The following is a 21,000-nucleotide window of genomic DNA, read 5'->3' on the forward strand; positions in this document are numbered from 1 at the left end:
TTTAATATAGGTAAGGCAATGTTCCGAAAATATCACTATGTTAACATCAGGAATTGTTTTTAAATTACATGCATGTCATGGTTTGTATTTGCATCATGAGCAGAAAAATGTAACAAACATACAGTGTGAAATTCTGCATTAAAATGGGCAAATTGTGCTCAGAGGCATTGAAGATATTTTGACAGTGAGTTTTATGCAATGTTTTAAGTTGTACAGGTTGCCCTTTGAAGCAACCTAGAAAATCTTCCACAAGCACCCTCCTTTTCTGAAAATATGGAGAGAATTTTTATATGTGCAACACTGGAGCATAATCAGTGACACTGCACAAGTTTTCTCATATGAGTGAGTCCGAGTGAGTCTTACCTGTAACATGTATATCGGATACTCCACGATCACGATGCATCCTTTCATCAAGCATAACTCATTTATAAGCTTCCCACCAGTCACAACATCTTTTTGCTTCCACATCTCCTTTATTCACCAAATTTAACTCGTGCCAGTTTCTTTGCTTTTCGAATGAAATGCAAGTGAGAGATCGCCATTTTTGTGCTATTGCAAAGATCTATAGTGAATCACGAAAGCTTCTAGACTTGCATTATGCAAAATGACTTTGAGGTCGCATTTTACTATTGGAAGGAATGGTGGGATATGTGCTTTGTTCCACGAAGAATATATTCCAATTTAAGTAAGGATGTTCTGTGAAGAATATGTTCAGATTTCTGTAAAGTACTTTTTTGTCAACAGAATTATTTAGAAACTTTTTGATCCTCCAAAGTATAAAGTAATGCATAATTGCTGATGTAAAATTATACATTAAGAAGAAACGATACATCTAAACTTTTTAATAACCAACAGAAAATTTCCAGTTTGGAAATTCCATTAATCCATATTTGAAGGTTAGAGAATTCAAGACTTGTATGGTTTGGAGGATGCACAAATATGCAACTTCTGAATCCCTTCATTTCAGTAGAAAATTTTAATTTTTAATAAACATAATTTTATTATAAAATAAAAGAATGGTAAAAACCCAGATACTTTTCCATATTTCTAAAACTTGGACAAATGGAAATTGTTAAGGCTTTAAAGAAAGAGCATGTCCAGAAAATAGAGCATGTATGGCATTGCTAGTATGTAGTAAAAGCTTTTCAGTGTTCTATTTTCAAATAAAATCACTTAATGTGCCCATTAATGCACACTTTTCTTAACATCAAGATCTCATAATTTTGTAAATATTCCACTGTATGCAATTCCATTTAGGGCTTGTCCCAAATTTTAATCATTTTTTCAAAATGCAAGTGAAAAACTGATGACTAGAACTTAACTTATTCCTTCTTAAAAACTTAACTGTCTTATTGAGATATAATTGAATTTTCTTAAAATGAAGATTAAAAAATCTTACATTATATTAACATTTATCTCTTGTTGTTGCTAAATCATACTGTTTGGTGATAGTTTTTGCTTGTTCCGAATCATAAGGTGCATGCTTTACGATAGCGATAGCTTTAATAAGTCTTTCATTTGCTTAATTTTTTTACATTTTAAAATTTTCCAGTTGAGCCTTTAGTCAATTGAATGGCAGTTAGTCAGGCTTTTATTGTACATGAATTGGATATTGGATGGTGTAAAATAGCAATCTAATTTTTTCTGAATATATTTAATGGTATTTGTTTACATCTTTTGATGAATCATCAAAACATTATTTAAAAGGTAAGCTCTTCTCTCAAGTTAAATATCTTCAAAACAGTGCAGTTTTTTAAAAAATTATTATTATTTTTTAAATTTAATCCTTTGAATTTCAATTAATAATTGTGTAATACTTTATTCACATTATCTCATGATTTAATAAATTTTATTACATCTAATTATTATATAAATTTGTATATTTGAAGCAAAAATAAAGTATTCTTATGTTTCTAGATGTGGTTCAGGATTAAGTGGACAAGCTTTGGAAGAACAAGGTCATCATTGGATTGGTGTCGACATAAGTCAAGCCATGTTATGTATGTATAAATGTAGATGTAAGATAAAAAAAATCAGCAACTCAAAATTATAACTTAAATTAGGAGTAAACCCCCTGTAATTCATTAATTTGTGTTGAGCATCTCATTTGTTTCAATTTGTGTATCTCCACTTTCTGTTCTAAATTGCCTTAAATAAAATTTTCTGGACTTCATATTTCCAGATGAACCCATTTCTTGCTTGCTTGAATAATTTTGCAATATGAATAGCTATTATCCATTTGAATAAAAAACTTCTTGTTTATAAATGTCACTGCTACTATTGTGTAGTACCATTTTTGTACTTTGCTCGCTGTTTACTAAGGCGCATCATTTGCTCCTGCTCCCGATCTTTAAAAAGGTGTAAAGAATATACATTTGTGGAATGCATATTGCACCAACAGTAATGTGTAAACAAGAATAAGTGTTCTAAGAATTAGTTATTAAGAAATAAAATTATGTGTTGAAATAAAGACCATGTCTGAAAGCTTTTTTTTCCCCTCTGTCATGCAGTTTATGTAGCTCTGTCATTTCTCCATATGCAATAAAGAATCATCAAGCATCTGCAGAATTTATTACATGTACATGCTGTACCAAAGCACTTGTGCTGCATTTCAGTTATATTATTACCCTTCAGTCACTGTAGTGTCGCACCTTTAATATGACCATTTAAAATCTTGCAAACAGATTGTTTCTTGCAATGGAAAGTAGTATTTCCAAAAGAGAGAAAATTATGGTTTATCTTTTTTTTCTAAATGCATTTTTTGTATATAGAGCATCTCATTCTGTGTAACTTGCATCTGTGTAATTTTCATGTGTTTCTTGAAAGAATATTGTTGTTATTGGAAGTATGACAGAGTTTAAGCATATGGAGCAAGATAATCATCGTTATTCATTTTATTTAAAACATAATAAAGTTTATCATTTTATTTAGCCTCTATGCTGTATGTGAAACTATTTTTTTTTTCCCTTTTTCTTTTGATTTGCAGTCCATTAGCATGAAATAAACATTGAAATGGGGTATTCTATCTCATGTTCCATTCCTTATAAAATAAAGACCATATAGGCTTTCTGGTTAAATAAAAGTGGTCTTTTTTTAAAGAATAATTACCTGAGTAGAAGAGCATTCTCTGAGAGGTAGTAAGATGATATTGAGGAGCTATAGTTAGTAACAATAGGTATAAAGCCCCACACGTGGCCAAATGGATAAGACATCTGGATACTGTGACTTGGACCCATGTTCGATCCCATGCAAACAGGTTAGCTGTATGTTTGATTTCTATGTTTATCTTCATATGTAACATTAATACGAGCCAATGTCTCTTAGAAAGCCCTCCACAAAAGTATCACTGTCCTTTGTCCAGAGGATGCTCTGTCATATTCAAATAACCCAGTAAAAAAAAAAATTCAAAAATTTGCCTAAAAACATTGCTTAAATACTTTTAAAAACTATACTTTTTAAAAGTAACTCTTAGGAATTAAGCTGATTATTCAAACAAAACAATTATCTGTTTTTGCAAAAATCAATTATGTCAATTGGTCTTACATTTAAGTCCTATGACTATAAATAAGTCATAATTGATATAAAAAAATTTTCTTTGGCAGATCATCCATTTTTCTTTTCAGATATCATGCATCTTGATGTAGTAAACAGAAATTCAATTTTTTGAAGGTTCATTAGAAAATAAATTGATTCTATTGCAGATTATGCTCTTGAGACCTCCTCATCATTACTTGTGTTTTTTAATATCTTAGTTCTTCACTGTCAGCCATAAGTATTTCACTAAGACTCGAAACCTTGAAAGCTGATATGAATATTTTGCCCATTCTTGATTCTTGGCTAAGTGTATCTTTATCTCTTTGACAGTCTATCTGTTATATTGATCTGATTATTATACTGAGGAAAAAATATGCAAATTTACATATCTCAGAATGTCTATTCCCAGTAACCTTTACTAAAAATAAATTTTGTAAATATTGCTTTGGCCTGCAATAAAGCACCTCAGAGGTATCATGTGGCTTGTGTCAATCCATTAGGCTATTATGAATCCGAATTCAAAGTAGCACTGTAGAAACTAAAAATTTAATTGCCAACTAAGTTTAAAATACTAACCCCCCCAATAGATTTTTTTTGTCATCACAGGATTACTTTGTAACGAAATAAATAATAACAAAAATATCATATTTCCTTGTATATTCCCACCTTTTTTAGCCAATTGTATCATCCAAAAATTGAGAGGGAAGTAATATACGAATAATTTAATTTCCAGAGAACCTGGTTGCGGTAAGAACACAACAAATCAAATGTAGGCATGGATAAATTACTGGTGACTCTCATAATATTATTTCTTTAAAAGACACATTTCAGTAAGAATACATAGTAATATTAACAGTAGAATATTTGATGATAATTGAGCTGAGAGCAGTGTGTATGGCTTAGTTATCTTCTAGAGCACCTCATATGAATGAATCTTGACTGCAGTTCCCTAGAGGAATGAAGAAGGGGGAAAACAAAAGACCTGGATTTCAAAAGATCAAACACATCAGCAATACAGAAGGCTACAATGAGCTGGAACATAAATAATAGAAGTAAGGTGAAATCACATATTTGGAAAGTTTCTTAACTCTGAGAACACTATCATATCTGGGCAACTTAACAAAGAACCTGCACAAAGTGTGTTTCAAGTAATAAATCAGGAAAAATAAAACGGGTGAAATGTTAACACAAAAATGCAAATACAAAATGAATTCACTGAATAAAAATAATCAAGGGAATACAAGTTACCAATAAACTAACTCTCAGAGGAAAAATCTTTGAACACTTTGTTATGTGAATATTTTTAAAGTTTTCAGAATTTTCCCTAAAACACTAGGTTGAAAAATACTACAGGAAATAAGGTGTGTGTTTGTTAAATGTATAGGATTTTTTTTCCCTTAAGTCTTGTTTATTTTTCCTATTTGCTTTGCTTTGCTTTTTAACCTTTTTAATTTTTTTTTGCTTCTTTTTTAGCTGTTGCAAAAGAAAGGGAAGTAGAGGGAGATGTTTTGTTGGGAGACATGGGACAAGGCATGTGTTTCCGTGCAGGAACATTTGATGGAGCTATTAGGTAATATCTCTATGATAAATTACAATGAAATTAGTATGTATGTGATAAAAATGCTGAAGAGTGTATTTACAAAATACTTTGAATGCTAAGTTTGTCCTTGAAAAATTACAATAGAAACTTGTTAATTAAGTCTGTATGAGCTAATATGCTACTCAGCAACATAAGAGTTTTGTGTAGATTTTTCAGTTTTGCAATTTATATCTTATTTTGGAGCTTAATGAGAAAGATTACATAAGTAGACGTGAAGGCAATAGTCTGGTCCCATATGAAAGAACCTGCTGAACAACATGAAAGGACAAGGATATAGTACTTTTATATTTATGATGGCAGGATGGTAAATTTGGAGAAAACTGATGCTAATTTCCTGTGATAACACTGTGTGAAGCTCATATTGACTCTCCTAGGTAACTGTACTGCTAGAAATAACTGCTGAGCTGTGGTTGGGCCGAGAAGCCGACATCTGGAAAAAGTGCATTTGAAGTAATGTAGGAGTTGGAGCAAAGAATGTGAGAGGATTCTTTTTGAACCATCCTAATTTTGAAAGGGTAGCAAAATTTGATTTAGATGGGGGAATTAGATTTAAAAATGAAAAAGCTTTATATTTTAAACTAAACTTTAGCTGAGATATTTAAATCAGCATGCATACAATAGCAATTTGACTTCTGTTATTGTTGTGAGAAATATTATAAACTGTTTCAGAGATGCAACTATTAATTGCTTTGTAACTCTTAGCAAAATTCTTTCTAGATAATTTAGCCATGAGTTCATCTGTTTTTCTGATGCAATTATAGTATACTTATTTCAAATAAAATTCTATGTAAGATTTAGAATTTTTCTAAAATATAAGCTTTTTTTTTTTTTTTTTTTTTTTTTTTTTTTTTTTTTTAACTGAGAAAATGTTTATAAAAATGCTGCATAATATGAAACATTATGAGACAAAATTATTTTTTTTGTACCACTTAATGTGAGGAAGTACTCTTTTGTTGTACGAATCCAGTATTTTTTTGTTGACTTAATATTTTATCATTCTGAAATGCAATTTATATATTATAATACATTTGAAATTTCTTATCTAATTGATTACGTTATAAATAGTATTTCAGCTCTGCAGTGGCTTTGTAATGCTGATAAAAAAGCACACAAACCTGCAAAGAGACTTCATACTTTCTTTTCTACATTGTATGGTTGTTTGGTAAGTATAAATATTTTCTCATGCATATGGTAATAACTGTTCAATTAGAACTTATTATAATGATCCACTGACATTCTAGCAAAAGAAATTAGTGTCTCATTTTTACAAAAATTAGAGCAGAAAATGAATGAAATAAATTTAAAATAAATTTCCTACTTATTTTATATACTTAGCACTGTGTTTATGTACGTTACCCTGCGACACAGTATAAAAGAAGCTAAGTTGTTACAAGCTACACACACACACATACACAGACAAAAAGAAAAGCTTATGTTTAATGATTGATGTTAATTGAATTTTGATAATATAAACATGAAAACAGATGACCTTCTAATTAAATAATTTTAATGAAATAAACACTACAATCTACTACTGTTGCAGTGAATGTAATTTTTTTACTAAATGGGCAGTATAGGATAGGATAATTTGCTGTATTCTGTGGCTAACATTTTGATAATTTCATATATGATCTTCAAATTGCCAGGCTGTAATGCATATACAGAGTTAGCTTTCTCATAAACTCTTTACTAGTGTATCAAACAGTTCAAATATTTAGGACAAAATCCAGAGTCTGATACCTCCAACTTTGGTAATGAAGTCACCTTTTGTGTTCTGTATCAAAGAGTGTGTGGCAATCTTCAGTTGTAGTATAGAGCAAATTAGTTTACAAAATCAGATTTATAATGTTTTGAAATGAAATCCTATTGTGATTACAGGAAAATAATTTTTTTCAGTCCTATCTTATCAACTGCTTGTATTTTTATTTAGAATTTCCTAAATAAAACAATGGATTCTTCAGTCTTTATGATGTTTAAATACTTTGGTATGTTATATTGTAACTATCTAAAGCTGCAGGTTTTTTTTTTTTTTGTAATCATTATTATTATTATTTCTGTTAGCGAAACTTAACAAAAAAGTCTCTCTTAACAAAAATTCGTTTTTTAAACGATATCTTGACTGCTATGATTAAGGCAGATCATAGTAATATTAGTAATATTAAAGCAATGGTTTATCATTAACTAGTCCTCTTTCTTCATTCAAAAAGATAAGAAGGTTATTTAGGATATGTCTTGATTTTAAATTATTCTGCTAATATATCATGGTAGGAAAAACTATTTTATTCACAATGTGTACACAATTTTTATACTTTATGTGCATTACAAATGCTTTTTTTATATTTAAATCAGGTATTTGGTTGTGTATAAGCATAAAGGAAATTAATTATATTAATTGTTGGTGTTGTGTTTTTAGAGTAGAGGAAGTCGTGCAGTTTTTCAGTTTTATCCTGAAAATAGTGAACAGGTGAGTTTATTTTCATGCAGTATTCTCTGGGTGATTCAGCTTTGGATGCCTTTTTTATGCCTAGTTCTTAAATTTTATCATTATATTTTTTAAGGTAATTGAAAAACGTATAATAATTAAAATATAAAAAGAGATTTCAATACTTGTTTGTGTGTTATGTGAAAGAACCATGTGTTTGTATTTCTAAAAATATATCTGAGCTTTTAATTAAACAATAGGATACACATTTTATATAATATGATATAGCAAGAGGAATAGCTGTCCACATCTTATGCTCTTTTATATTATATTCGCTTTTGCATTAGAATAAATTTATTGTCCAGAGATTAATGTATAGATGATAACAGCAACAAGTGTTCTAAATTAATTTGATCTAATTGAATGAAGTATAAAATTATTCATGTAATGAAATATGCAGGACTTAATTGAATGAATATTTTAATAAACAGTGTGTGTTTGAAATTACTAAACAAGTGCATAGGGCAAATATCAGAAAACTAGTTATAACCTACATTATAAATTGCAAAATTATAATGTAAATTTTATAAATCAGTTAATGTATTTCAAAAACTTAAATATAAAATATTTTTTTCATAAATAATGTGTTTTGCTTCTTATTGTAACTACATTATTATGATGGTACCAATAAAATGATATATCACATGCTTATTTCAATATTTTTCTTTAATAAGGCTTCAAGAATTTTTAATTGAATAAATCTGTTATGTAAGTAAGTAGTCACTCCACCAAAATTGTCTGGAGCTAATAGGTGGTTGTCTTCAAAAAGGTTCCGTGTACTTGAGGAAAAAATATGGATTTCCCATGCTTTCTGAAAGTTCACTTTACACCATTCTGCTTTTACAGAGTATCTATATTTCTGTCTGTTTCCATTAAATGAATAAATTTTGAAAAAAAGTTTTCACTTGGGGGGGGGGGAAGTATAAACTAAGCACAAGAAAACATTTAGCAAAAAGTAATAGAAATTTTGAAAGGGTGTTTAGTAGAATTTTCACAAAGGACACAGCTTTAGGGACATTTGCAGGTTGTTTTAAATGCCTAAAATGTTATCTAAATTAAGAGTCAAGTATACTATTAACTTTCAAGTCTTCCACATTAACCAGAACATATTACTGTGAACTAGTATAAATTTATAAAATGACAAATGATTTGATAAATTTTTTGATAAAATTTTTGAATTTAAATCACTTTCAAAAGCTCTTTACGTATATTTTACACAGCTGTGTTTAACTTGGTAGTATCATCAAAGGTTTACTTCAAAGTTCATCACAGTTCTAGAGAAAATATAGAACTTTTTGACTCCAGACTTGCTTAACTATATTCAAGCACTCATTTCTATAGACTCACATCAAAAGTACATTGAAATAGATTAAAGAAGCAAAAATTAACAAATGACAGCTACATGGAAAAAAACGTCTTATAGGGGCAGTGATAAAAAATATATACCAGTCCTCAAAATTCAGGATTTCACTCTAGATTTTTATTAAGTTTCAATTTTGTGTTCTTAGAGTTCATAAGTTACAATTCATGCAAAATTTTACCCAAATTTAAAATCTTTTATATACCCTTGAAAGGGTTAAAGTTGTGTTTTCCTTTACTTACCTTTTGGAAGCTCTGTGTAACACTTTGTGGTACATAACATTTATTTTTAAATTAAAAAGGAGAACGATAAAATAAAAAACTTCCGTCTCTGTAGTGATGTTCTCAGAAGAGAATGTCTTGAAAATGTTTTGGTAAGGGTACAAAAAACTATTTATGCTGCTGCTCAAATTATCTCAAAAATTGTAATTGTGTTAACATTCAGTTTTGGAAATCATTTTCAGATTGAACTGGTTACACATCAAGCTATGAGAGCAGGATTTGGTGGTGGTCTTGTTGTGGATTATCCAAACAGCACAAAAGCAAAAAAGTATTTAAAAATTTTTTTTTAATCACCTTAAGTTCTAGCATTAAAAACTAGGTTATTCATTAATTTTTGCTAATATAATTCGTAGATAATCACATAGATGGATGGTACGCATCTGTTGGGTCATCTGAAAAATTCTGGAGGGTTTTTTTTTATGCTAAATATAAATGAAGTGGTACAAAACACTTGAGAATATTTCATTGAATCATATTAGCACCATTTTGTTCTAAGGCCTTTTTTGCAACTTATTCCTGCTGCTGGAACCTGCTGCTAGCTCATTAAGTTTATTCATAAAGAAGTTTTTTAGGTGCTGTTTGACAGTCTAGAATTTTGAAAGACTTAAAAGAGATGAAAATCCAGCAGGATGAATATAGGAGCAGGATGACATAAAATATCTCATCCACTCTCAACAAGTTTTTGTCTGATATTCATTTAAATGTGAGACTGAGTATTGTGATGATGAAAGACAGCACCTAGGTGATAGGTCACTTCAAGGTGCTTTGCTTCAATTTCTGCTTTTAAAATTGCCATATAGAAACAGTAGCCTTTGGAATTTATTGTCTGCTTTGGTGGCAGTAGTTCAAAGTGTGCAATTCCTTTGTAGTTCCTACATAAACAAAGCATTAATTTTTTGGGTTGTAGCTCCATCTTGATGTTATTAAAGGAGTTTTTTTGGCTCATTTCATGATATTTTTCTTGTAAAATTATAGTACAATAGCAGCTTTTTGTCCTCTGTAACGATCCATTTAAAAAAGGAGTTGTTTTACTTCGTTTCAGCAAAGAATTGCATGCTGAAACTCTAGAAGCATATTCTGCTATATTTAAGTATGAGCAGTTTACAAACCCAAACTCCTTCAAATGTTCTTCAAACTGTACTTTTACTATGTATTATTTTTATGGAATATTTAGTTTGTTTGATAGTTCCTGAACTCTGTGTAAACATGAATTTTCCATGACAGTTTCTTCTATTAGGTTCCTGTTTACAGAGGACATCCAGAGTGACAATATCTTTGAGGATTAAATTCCCATTCATAAATTCCTCAAACATCTTTGAATTGTGTCATTAGGAACAGCACTTTGCCCATATACAGCACAATTTTACAAATAGTCTTACTAGCACTAGTCTGACTTCATAGCATAGGACAGCAAAATAAAAGAATATAATGAAAATAAGCTTTTAAATTCTCTGTTCTTAGCACTGCACTGAAGCAAAAATTATGCCACAACACATGCTAGAATTATGCAGCATCAGCAGAAAAGATCACATTTAAACATCTGCTTCTATCAAAGTCACTGCTTATTGAAAGTAACAAAACAATCAAAACAAAACATGCTTTGATTTGAAAAAGCCCCAGAACTTTCTGGATGACTCAAAAAAAAAAAAAAAAAATTAAATGTAGGTAAAATAAAGGTGTGATCTTTTTAAATTAGAATTTGGCAACTTTAAAATCATATTGCAATGTTTAACTACAGTGGAAATTACAGTCTACTCGTGGTAAAATTCATCATATATGCATAACATATTTAATTATATTTAAAAGAAATGAAAACAATAGCTGACAATTAGATAAGAAAGAAAGATTCATATTTTTTTTTTAAATATGCCAAAGATAATATACAAAGTATGAGCAGTGAATTTCTGTTGTTCAGTTTCTTTAAAAAGTAGTATGGTTTAAAATACTGAAGACTTTAAAATAGACAATATTCATATAATAATCAGTTTTCTTTGTTTAACAGTTTCAGCATTTTCAGTCTGCGTGTTCCTTAAAGATTATTTAGAAATAATTTTTTGTGTGTATGTATTAAAATTTATAAAATAAAGTAGCTAAATCTTTGAGTTAAAAATTTGGGAGACTAGATTGTAAAATACACAGGTGACAAAAGTCATAGAATAGCAATATGCAAATATACAGATGGCAGTAGTATCACGTAACAAAGTGTTTAAATGGGCAGCACATTGGCAGGGCTTTCATTTGTATTCAAGTTATTCACGTGAAAAGATTTTTGACATGATTATGGCTGCACAATGGAAATTAACAGATTTTGAACATGGTATTTGTAGCTAGATGCATGGAACATTCCATTTCAGAAATCGTTAGGGAATTCAACTTTCTGAGATTCGCAATGTCAAGAATGTGTCGAGAATACCTAATTTCAGGTATAACCTCCCATCGTGGACAACACAGTGGCTTATCGCCTGCACTTAGTGACCAAGACCAGTGACATGTGCGTAGACTGGTCAGACTTGTTAACAGACAATCAACATTGCATGAAATAACTATAGAAATCAACATGGGACGTGTGGCGCATGTGTTTGGTAGGACAGTGTGGCAAAATTTTGCTTTAATGGGCTGTGGCAGCAGAAAACCATGTCGATGCCTTTACTAACAGAATGACATTACCTGCAGTACCTCTCGTGGGCTTATGACCACATTAGTTGGACTCTAGATGACTGAAAAACTGTGGCTTGGTCAGATGAGTCACGATTTCAGTTGGTAAGAGCTGATGGTAGGGTTCAAGTGTGACACAGACCTCACAAAGCCATAGACCTAAGTTGCCATTGTTAGTGATATGCAGACTGGTGGTGGCCCCATAATGGTGTGGGCTGTTTTTTCATAGCATAGCCTGGGTCCTCCAACTGAACAGATCATTGACTGGAAATGGTTATGTTCAGCTACTTAGATCACTTGCAGCCATTCATGGACTTCATCTACCCAAACAACGACGGAATTTTTATGGATGACAAAGTACCATGTCACTGGGTCACAGCTGTTTGTGATTGGTTTTGAAGAATATTCTGCACATTTCCAGCGAATGATTTAGCCACCATATCACCTGACATAAATCCCATCAAATATTTATGGCACATAATCGAAAGGACAGTTCGTGCACAAAATCCTGCACCAACAACACTTTCTCAGTTATGAACGTATATAGAGGCAACATGGCTCAATATTTCTGCAGGAGACTTAGGACAACTTATCAGGGTTGCCACGCTACCTGGAAAACTGGAAAAAGTCAGGGAATTCGGAAATTGACCAAAAAATTTAGGGAAAAGTGGGAATTTAAGTGTTTTAGTCAAAATCTGGAAAAGTCAGCGAATTTCATACAACAATCCCGCCAAAAAAGGCGAGTTTTGCACCGACGTCGGAAGAGATCACTTTTTTGGCGAATTGTGTATCACGTGAGTGTCATTCGGGCAGTTGGCATAGAGCCAATTTTCGCAGCTCCAATTTGATTGTCTTTTAGAAAGGCAAAGCAAGTTTCCCGCAACTTTTGGTTTCCAGTAACCTCGAGAATCGCATGTGCAGTGCATGAACTAAAGAAAGTACCTGTTCTTGTATAAAACAAAATGGGTTTAATCCTAGTATACGGTACCATGAAGGTTAGAATTAAAAAAATATGTATTGTAAAGAAGGAAAACCTCTCTGCAACAGATGTGGCTTGATTCCATCATAGCGGGGAAACAGCTGTGCATGTGCGATATATCTGTCGCCAAAGCTCGAAACCGGTGTTGAAGTTCGAAGGTCACGTTATCAAGAGTTGATAAAATGAATATCGTTTAAAATGTCTTTAAACTCTAAAGGAAAAGAAAATATTTTTTGGCGCAAGTAAATTAATTTATGGATTAGTTATTTTGAGGGGGGGGGAATCTACGAAAATCCGTTTTTAAAATTATTGCGAAAAATCCAAGAAAAAACATTCTTTGATAAAACGTTTCTTCTCGGATTTTTCGTAATAATTTAAAAACGGATTTTCGTAGTTTTCTTTTTTGTCAAAGAACGTTTCTTCTTAACATGTGTTTCTCAAATTCCCGTACACATCGCGGAGAGGGAAATTCTGGCCGTTCCGTCGTCAAATCCCTTGGCAAATTTTCCCTCCTCTTTTTACATAGACGTTCGTTGTTCAGAATAATCTCCATGTGTGGTACAGCGAGATTTAGCGACATGATGATGAGCAGTAAACGGGTCATATTGTTCTTGGCGACAATTTTCAAAATCATGCGAAGGCCGTATTGTATACTAGGATTTTACCGCAAAATCTTTTCTTTTCTTTTCTTTTTAATAAATACCTTGTCATTTTGCAGTAAAATAAAAAAAATAGTAATCAATCATCTAGGATAACCATATGTAACTATATTCGCTAAAATATCGTTGATTATTCTAATTAAATTTTTAAGTAATTATCTTTATTTTTATGTTATTCATATCATTTAATGTTGCTTCATTAGTAAATAATATTTCCAAATTTCAGGAAATTTTCTCTGGCATAATCCTGAAATTAATTCTAGCAGTATGATGACATCACGAAATTTAATGCACATATTTTTTCCTTTTGTATGCTGCGAAATAAATATAAAATACCTCAATTTAGTAAAAAAATATTATTAAATAGATTTCTTTCTTTCGTTTAGCTGCAGAATGTCTTCTAAAAAAGCCTTATTTTATTCCACATTGTGCAGATTCAAATTTCAATCTTCAGTGGAGAAAACAACTCCTATTATAATTATATTTGTGTTGTCAAGTGTTAAGGTGCCTTTTAAGAATACACCTCACACAAATTAAATTTACCTAAAATCTAACCTAACTTTTAGCATTGCGTTGTGATTTATAAGAACCGGATTAGCCTCGTGTTGAACTGGGGATGATCATGAGTAATAATTAAATAAAACGTACAGTTGTTATCCAATGTATATATATCTTAAATTTTATTAAGTTTTTTAAGCGGAAAAGTAAACAAAATTATCAAACAAAGTGCACCAAGAATAATTAAGAATAAATGTCCTCTGGGGTTTATTGAATAATTAAGTGAATTTGCTACACAGTACAAGTAATACCATAATTAATTTATCTCTTAGCACAGCCAACGTACATTATGCAGAGAGACTGGAATTTTCTCGAAACATACCTGGAAAACCTGGAAAAGTCAGGGAATTTCATTCTCCTGTTTGAGTGGCAACCCTGACTTATTGAGTCCATGCCACATCAAGTTGCTGTACTTCGCCGAGCGACACAATATTAAGAGCTATCCCATGACTTTTGTCACCTCAGTGTACATTGTCTGAGAACAACTAGTGGTGGGCAGTATCATGTTTTATGCTTTGATCTAACCTTTGCATTTTCACAATAATTTACAATTTGTGTTAAAATGTAACTCCCTTCCCTCACTAATCTTATGTAATAGTGTAATGAAAGAAATTTTGCATTTATGTCATTTTTATTGATAGAGCATGTAGAAAAAAAAAAATTAAAGTAAAGTAAATCACATATGTTAATTTGACTGCTGACTCATTAGTACATTAGTATTATGTATATTGTTGAATATATCTATATTTCAGTTTTTATGAGCTGAAATTATAAGAATTAAATATGATAGTTAAAAATATATTTAAATTTTTAGTTTTGCTCTTTGCTTAGTCATATTAGGCATAGTGTTGTGATGATGCTAATAATAATTATAATGATAATAAAAGGATGATTGTGATTAGTTTTTTATTCACATAGTAGTAAAAATTTGGAAATGTATATGTAGTAAAAACTGAGATGAAGAGAAGAAGCTATAGCATTAGAATTTTTGGATTTGTATGAAGCTAAAAATGATTTGAAACTAATGATACTCAAATTTGCAGTTTTTGTGTATTGGAAACTTTAATTTAAGCAGTCAAAATAGGGAATTCATTTTGGTATCAAATTTCTATAAAAGTTGAGTTAAAAGTCAAATTCTAAAAACTGATTAGATTAAGTCTTGGAATTAAGGCATCATTGTTAGTGATATTTATAATTAGAAATATTTAACTTATCAAGAAATAAAAGATTACATTTGAAAGTGTTGAAATTTGTAAAAATGTGTTATAATTTTGTGTTTGAAAATGAAGTATATTAATACTATTTTATTTGTTTGAAACTTAATTGTCAATCAACATCACTAATATTTTTATATCATTATTTTAGGTATTTCCTTGTTCTAATGACTGGAGGTCCACAGAAGTTACCAGCTGCTTTAGGAGTTGAAGAAGAACCCGAGCAGCATGCAAAATATACAAAGGCTAGGTATAAAATGTTAATTTTAAATTGTCTTTTTTATGTATGCCATGCTTATGATCCATTCTTATAGTTACTGATGTGTTTGTAGTAAGGAGCTTTGGTAAAACAAAAAGCCTGGTTGTCAAATGAATTTTTTAAAATGAGTTTTAAAATTTAAAATTAAAAAAAATATATAGTTTATGTGCAGGAGTATTATGTCTCATTTTTATAGTATTCTTTTATATAACTGTTAATTTACAGTGCATATTTTGTGTAAAATGTTCAGCTTTTTAAAAATCATATTGGGTTGTAGAAACATGGAAAAAAAAAAAAAAAAGATGAAATTTCAATTGTTGTTCATTTTTGTTTTGTTTGTTTCAAATTTTTGTTTACATGTGAGTGAAGTTTTGCAAATTTTTTTGCATAACATCTGTAACAAAATTAATGGCATAGACTTAGTTGCTATTGTTAAATTAATTCACAACTGGTATACAGTTTGCTTTTATTCATATATTCTTTCTGATATCATAAAATCATTTCTGCACAATTAAATGTAAAATACCAGTGTGTTATTCATAATATGTTGTTTGCCTTTTATTAGAGAATATAAACTGAATGAGATTCAGTTTTTAGCACAAGAGGTACTATTAGTCTTGAACCTCTTTTTTTATCCATATCACTTTTTAAATAAAAGTAGGTTGCCACCAAATGTTATCACCGTGCAGAGATATTTTTAACGCCTCTGAGAGCGTATTTCACGCATTGAAATCGGAAATACGCTTAAAAAACTAGCCAGGCATATTTTCATGTATTGAATTTTAACAAAGGTTTAGCTTAAAATATGCATAGCGCCCCATCGAAATCAACAAATAATATTTTTTTCTACTCAAAACACCTCCGAGACATTTCCGCCCGACTTCTCCGCAAGAAAGAATATAGACGCGGTGCCGTGCTGACTCAACGATCACGGCCAGAGATTAGAAGAAAGAAGCTGACTAATGAAATTGAAGTTTCATTGTATATTTACAAGCACTGATTTTGTCACGCATTCCATGTTACTGAATGGTCATTCGAATCGTAGAATTGTTTATCGACACACATGGTTTGGGAGTTCGGTGAAATTTCACATTACGAGCTGGAAAAATCATTTGCACTCTTTTCAGAAAATTGAAGCGAAGTAAAAGCATTAATTAAAGATAATTACGTTTTTTCAAATTTTTCTAGCATGATTTCTAATATGCCTTTAAATTATTTTTATGCGTATAGTGTTTGTATTTTTAATTCTTTCATTATTCTGCGCTAGTCAGGAAAAAATTCGAAATTTTATCGAGAACTACCAGTACAAAAATAAAATTTTAATTCCAATCTTCTTCTTAAAATATCATGATCTTCACTAGTCTTGCAGCACAAATCTGGGTGTTTTATTGCTATTTCGTTAAAAAAATAGCAATTTTATCACGTTTTTCGGTACAAAAATTGGAATCGCATCGATAATTGTCGGCTGTGATAAAAAGACATCTCCTTGTGATCTTCTAGTGGGCAAATCGGTACTTAACGGTTTGGTTATATGAAATGAATTCGTCTAAGAGTCACCCCATGCGAAAATCGATATTTAGCTGACATCTATTCAAAATTCATATTTTGCGTAAATTTTGAGATTTTTACCGATTTTTGGGCAAAAATAAATACTTTTTCGGATTGTACAAACCCTGCTGTAAATACTCTTGTTTACTTGAAATATTCTGTAGGAGAGAAGTATAATAATAATTATTATTATTGTTTTAATTTAATGGCACGAGATCGCCTAACTCATTACTGATTTTAACTAAATATCGCTCTTAAAACGATTTTAATTTGTATTCGGGCTTATAAGATAAATTCCTTTCATATAAAAATTAATATTTTAAGCGAAATTAAGATCGCATGTGGAGAAAATTTTAAATTTAAGAAATTGCATACAGCCTACAAAACGAAATGAAAGTTTCTACAAGTCATCAGCTTTTAGGAGAAGCACATCAAAAATATTTTTTAGTTTCTAACTAACAAATTTTTTAAAACTATTTAATTCAATAGGGTGGTCCCCTTGAGACTGAAGCAATTATTCCAGGAGAAAAATTAATTTAAATATTTAAATATGAGTTCTAAATCCATCACGGAGTTTTTTATAAAAAACCTGTCAAGGCGAGTTTCAACCAGCTCAGAGCCGTCAGCTAAGAAACGAAAAATTGATGAACAACCAGAAGAAACTACTTCTAAATATGATAAGTTTTTAAGTAAGTGGCTTAAAGAATTTCCTTGGGTCCTCTTCAATAAAGAGCAAAATAAAATGTTTTGTAAAACATGTCAATCTGCCAATATGAAGAATGCATGGGTGTGATGGGTTCATCATGTTTCCAAAGAAGTACTCTGTCTCACCACGAAAAAACTACAGAACACAGGCTTTCTTTAAATGCCAGGAAAGATGCCAAAACTCTTGAAAATATCACCGAAAATGAAAAATCTACAGCAAAGGATGGCGATTTGGCAGTGTTCAAGACTGTTTACACTATTGGAAAAGAACTTCCTTTAATGAAATTTAAGCCTTTAATTATGCTTATGGAATCCTGTGGAAATGAGACTGTGAAAGAGACTCGCTTGTATTTACCTCAAAATTCAGTTACAGACATAATTAAAGCTATTTCGGAAGTATTAGAATCAAATTTGGATGAGGATGTTTCACAAGGCCCCTACATTTCTTTAATGACAGATGAGTCAACAGATATTTCAGTTGACCATAAATTAATTATATATGTGAAATATTTGAAAAACAATGAAAGTCAGAACAGTCTTTGGGCAAATTAAAAACTATCGGGTAAATGCAATGCAGATGCATTGAAAGAAATTATGATAAAGTTTCTCAATGAAAAAAAGTACTGCTATCAAAAGTTGTTGGCCTTTCAACAGATGGTGCTGCTGTTATGATGGGAAAAAACAATGGACTTTGCAAAAAATTTCAGGATATGATACCTGGTTTGTTGCAGTATCACTGCATAGCTCACTGTTTAGCTTTAGCTGTTTCCCAAGCTGTTGATGGAATATCCCTGTTTCAAAGCTGCCAGAGAAATTAAGTTCATTGTATGCTTATTTTCACATGTCCAGTATTAGGATTGAAAAGCTGAAATTGATGCAAGATGTGTTAAATGAGCCAAACATAACTCTCTAAGACATAAATGCTGTTCGGTGGTTGTCGCTTGGGAATGCAGTTGATGCATGTCATATCAGTTATGATGCTGTGATCCTTACCCTGATAGACATAATTGCAAACAGAAAAACCAGCAATCCTATGAACAAGGGCTCAGGACTACTTAAACAATGCTCACAACTTTCATTTTCAGCCACCTTGTCATTTTTGAGAGATGTGTTACTGATTATGAACAAAGTCAGTTAGAATTTTTCAGAGCATTGATGTGAACTTCTCAGTATTGGTTAATAGTTTAGAATCAACTATTAATCACATGCAGGAAATGAAAAAGAAGGAAGGTCATGGCATTCGTCTAAAGGAATTTTTAGAGTCTGCTCTTAATAATGGGTATTATTGAATTCAAGATATTAAATTATCTGTTTCTACTAAATATTTAAATGATTTCATAAATGCTAAAAATGCTTTTTTGAGTGCCTTGATAGAGAATATGCAAGAAAGATTTAAGATTGCAGCAGATGCATCTTTTGCAGGATTTTGATGTTTTGTTGAATCCCTCTTGTTTTACAACAGAATCATCAAGATTGGAGTCCCTAGATAATGTTGTTAAACATTATTAGGCCCTTTATCACATGGCGTTTGTTTCACACGACCAACTGTTTCGGACAATTTTTCTGCCTGGTTTACTATTGACAGAAAGACGTGTGACTTTTTTCTGCCTTTCAAAAAAAAAAAAAAAAAAAAAAAAAAAAAATTGCAAGTTTGCAAGTTGTTTGTTTTCAACCAATCAGCTTGTTTGTAATGACGAACTGGTTTCCCCTGTGTTAACCTCAAAGCAATCTATGGAGATTGGCTGTTGTGACAAAGTAGAAAAATTGTTCCAAACAGTTGTTCTTCCGAAACAAAACGACCTGTGATAGCAGCCCTATAGGCCAGATTTGACTTATCTGACGGTTTTGGGTGTTTCAGCAGAAGAAGCAAGAGCACCTTAAAGTACAGTGTTTTTATGCATGCTACAGAGAATTCAAATTTAAACAGTTTGCCAATTTGTTGTTCTCATCAAGTTTAGATGGTGAACTCTTATATCCAGGATTTACAGCCCTGGCACAAATAGCTATGACTATTCCTTTATCAAGGGCTGTTTGTGAAAGAGGATTTTCTACTCAAAATAGGATCAAATTAAATAGGAGAAATAGATTGGGGGAAAAAACAACTGGAAATTCTAACGAGAATATCTGAGCAAGGCCCAGATTTCAAATAATGAAGGGGAAATGTTTTTTGTGATTTTAATTTTGAAAGAGCAGTAACTTTGTGAAAAAATCAGAAGAAAAGGAGATTAGAATTGTAATGTAACCAAGGAAAAATGTTTTTTATGACTTCAATTTTGAAAAAACTGGGATATTGTAAGGAAATCAGGGGAAAAAGAGATTAAAATTGTAATGTAACCAAGAATAAATATTTGTAACTTTAATTTTGAAAGAGTTTTGATATTGTAAGGAAATCAGCTGTAACATAGTGGAAAAATCAGAGGAAAAGGATATAAAATTCATAATATTAAATAAATATTTCATTTAGAATGTAAAATAAATTCTTTTATTTGTAATGTTTAATATTTCTTATTTCTAATATTTTTTTTTCTTATTTCTTGTTTCTACTAATACTTAACATATGCTATAATCGTCGAAAACCAAAATAGCATTCTCATTTTTTTCTGTTTCATTTGGTCCATTAAAAAAGTGTTTTTTTATAGAAAATTTGTCTCTGTATATGTAGTTTATGCTATTTCCGTATTTCACTCCTCATAAATGAATTTCACTCCTCCTAAAAAAGTCAAGGAGTATTTTTACTTTTCCAAAAAAATCCTAGGAATAACACTGTCACTGTGTATTATTTTTTAAAGAAGTAATGAAGTAAATATAACAAAAATGTATGGCAAATATGGCAACATTTAACATGCTAATGGGGAATTCTAAAAATGTGCTATTTTAAAATATTTTGTAATTTTGCTGTTGAATTTTATGTGGCATAAATGTGAAGAAAGGATTGTTTAATAAATAAAGTTAATAATAAAAGGACAAAAAAAAAAAAAAAAAAAAAAAAAAAAGTGATGTAAGTCTAAGAAAGCGGGAATTGTAAGAATGTGCTGTGTTTCAATACTTGGTGATTTTACTGTTGAATTTTATGTGGCATGAAGGCAAAGAAAGCAGTGTTTAATAATAAAGTTAAAAAGAAAACAATATTATGTTAGCAGGAGTGAGTCTAAGAGCAGACTGGTAA

The 21,000-nt window shown here is 30.7% G+C and overlaps 1 protein-coding gene across 3 annotated transcripts in view; it reads left to right on the top strand.

Moving 5' to 3' along the window:
* Positions 1-21,000, top strand: part of LOC118200746 (18S rRNA (guanine-N(7))-methyltransferase-like) — a 56,174-nt gene that overhangs the window by 28,192 nt on the left and 6,982 nt on the right. For all 3 annotated transcript variants that reach the window (XM_085813529.1, XM_035372710.2, XM_085813530.1), the window contains 6 exons: positions 1,918-2,000; positions 5,008-5,104; positions 6,200-6,296; positions 7,548-7,598; positions 9,440-9,525; positions 15,474-15,572. In XM_085813529.1, the coding sequence (XP_085669655.1) occupies positions 1,918-2,000; positions 5,008-5,104; positions 6,200-6,296; positions 7,548-7,598; positions 9,440-9,525; positions 15,474-15,572 (513 nt within the window). The remainder of the gene's footprint in view (positions 1-1,917; positions 2,001-5,007; positions 5,105-6,199; positions 6,297-7,547; positions 7,599-9,439; positions 9,526-15,473; positions 15,573-21,000) is intronic.

The sequence above is a fragment of the Stegodyphus dumicola genome, chromosome 3 (genome assembly GCF_044657685.1).
Source record: "Stegodyphus dumicola isolate Sdum_Otavi_A_Nest chromosome 3, ASM4465768v1".
Taxonomy (NCBI): Eukaryota; Metazoa; Arthropoda; class Arachnida; order Araneae; family Eresidae; genus Stegodyphus; species Stegodyphus dumicola.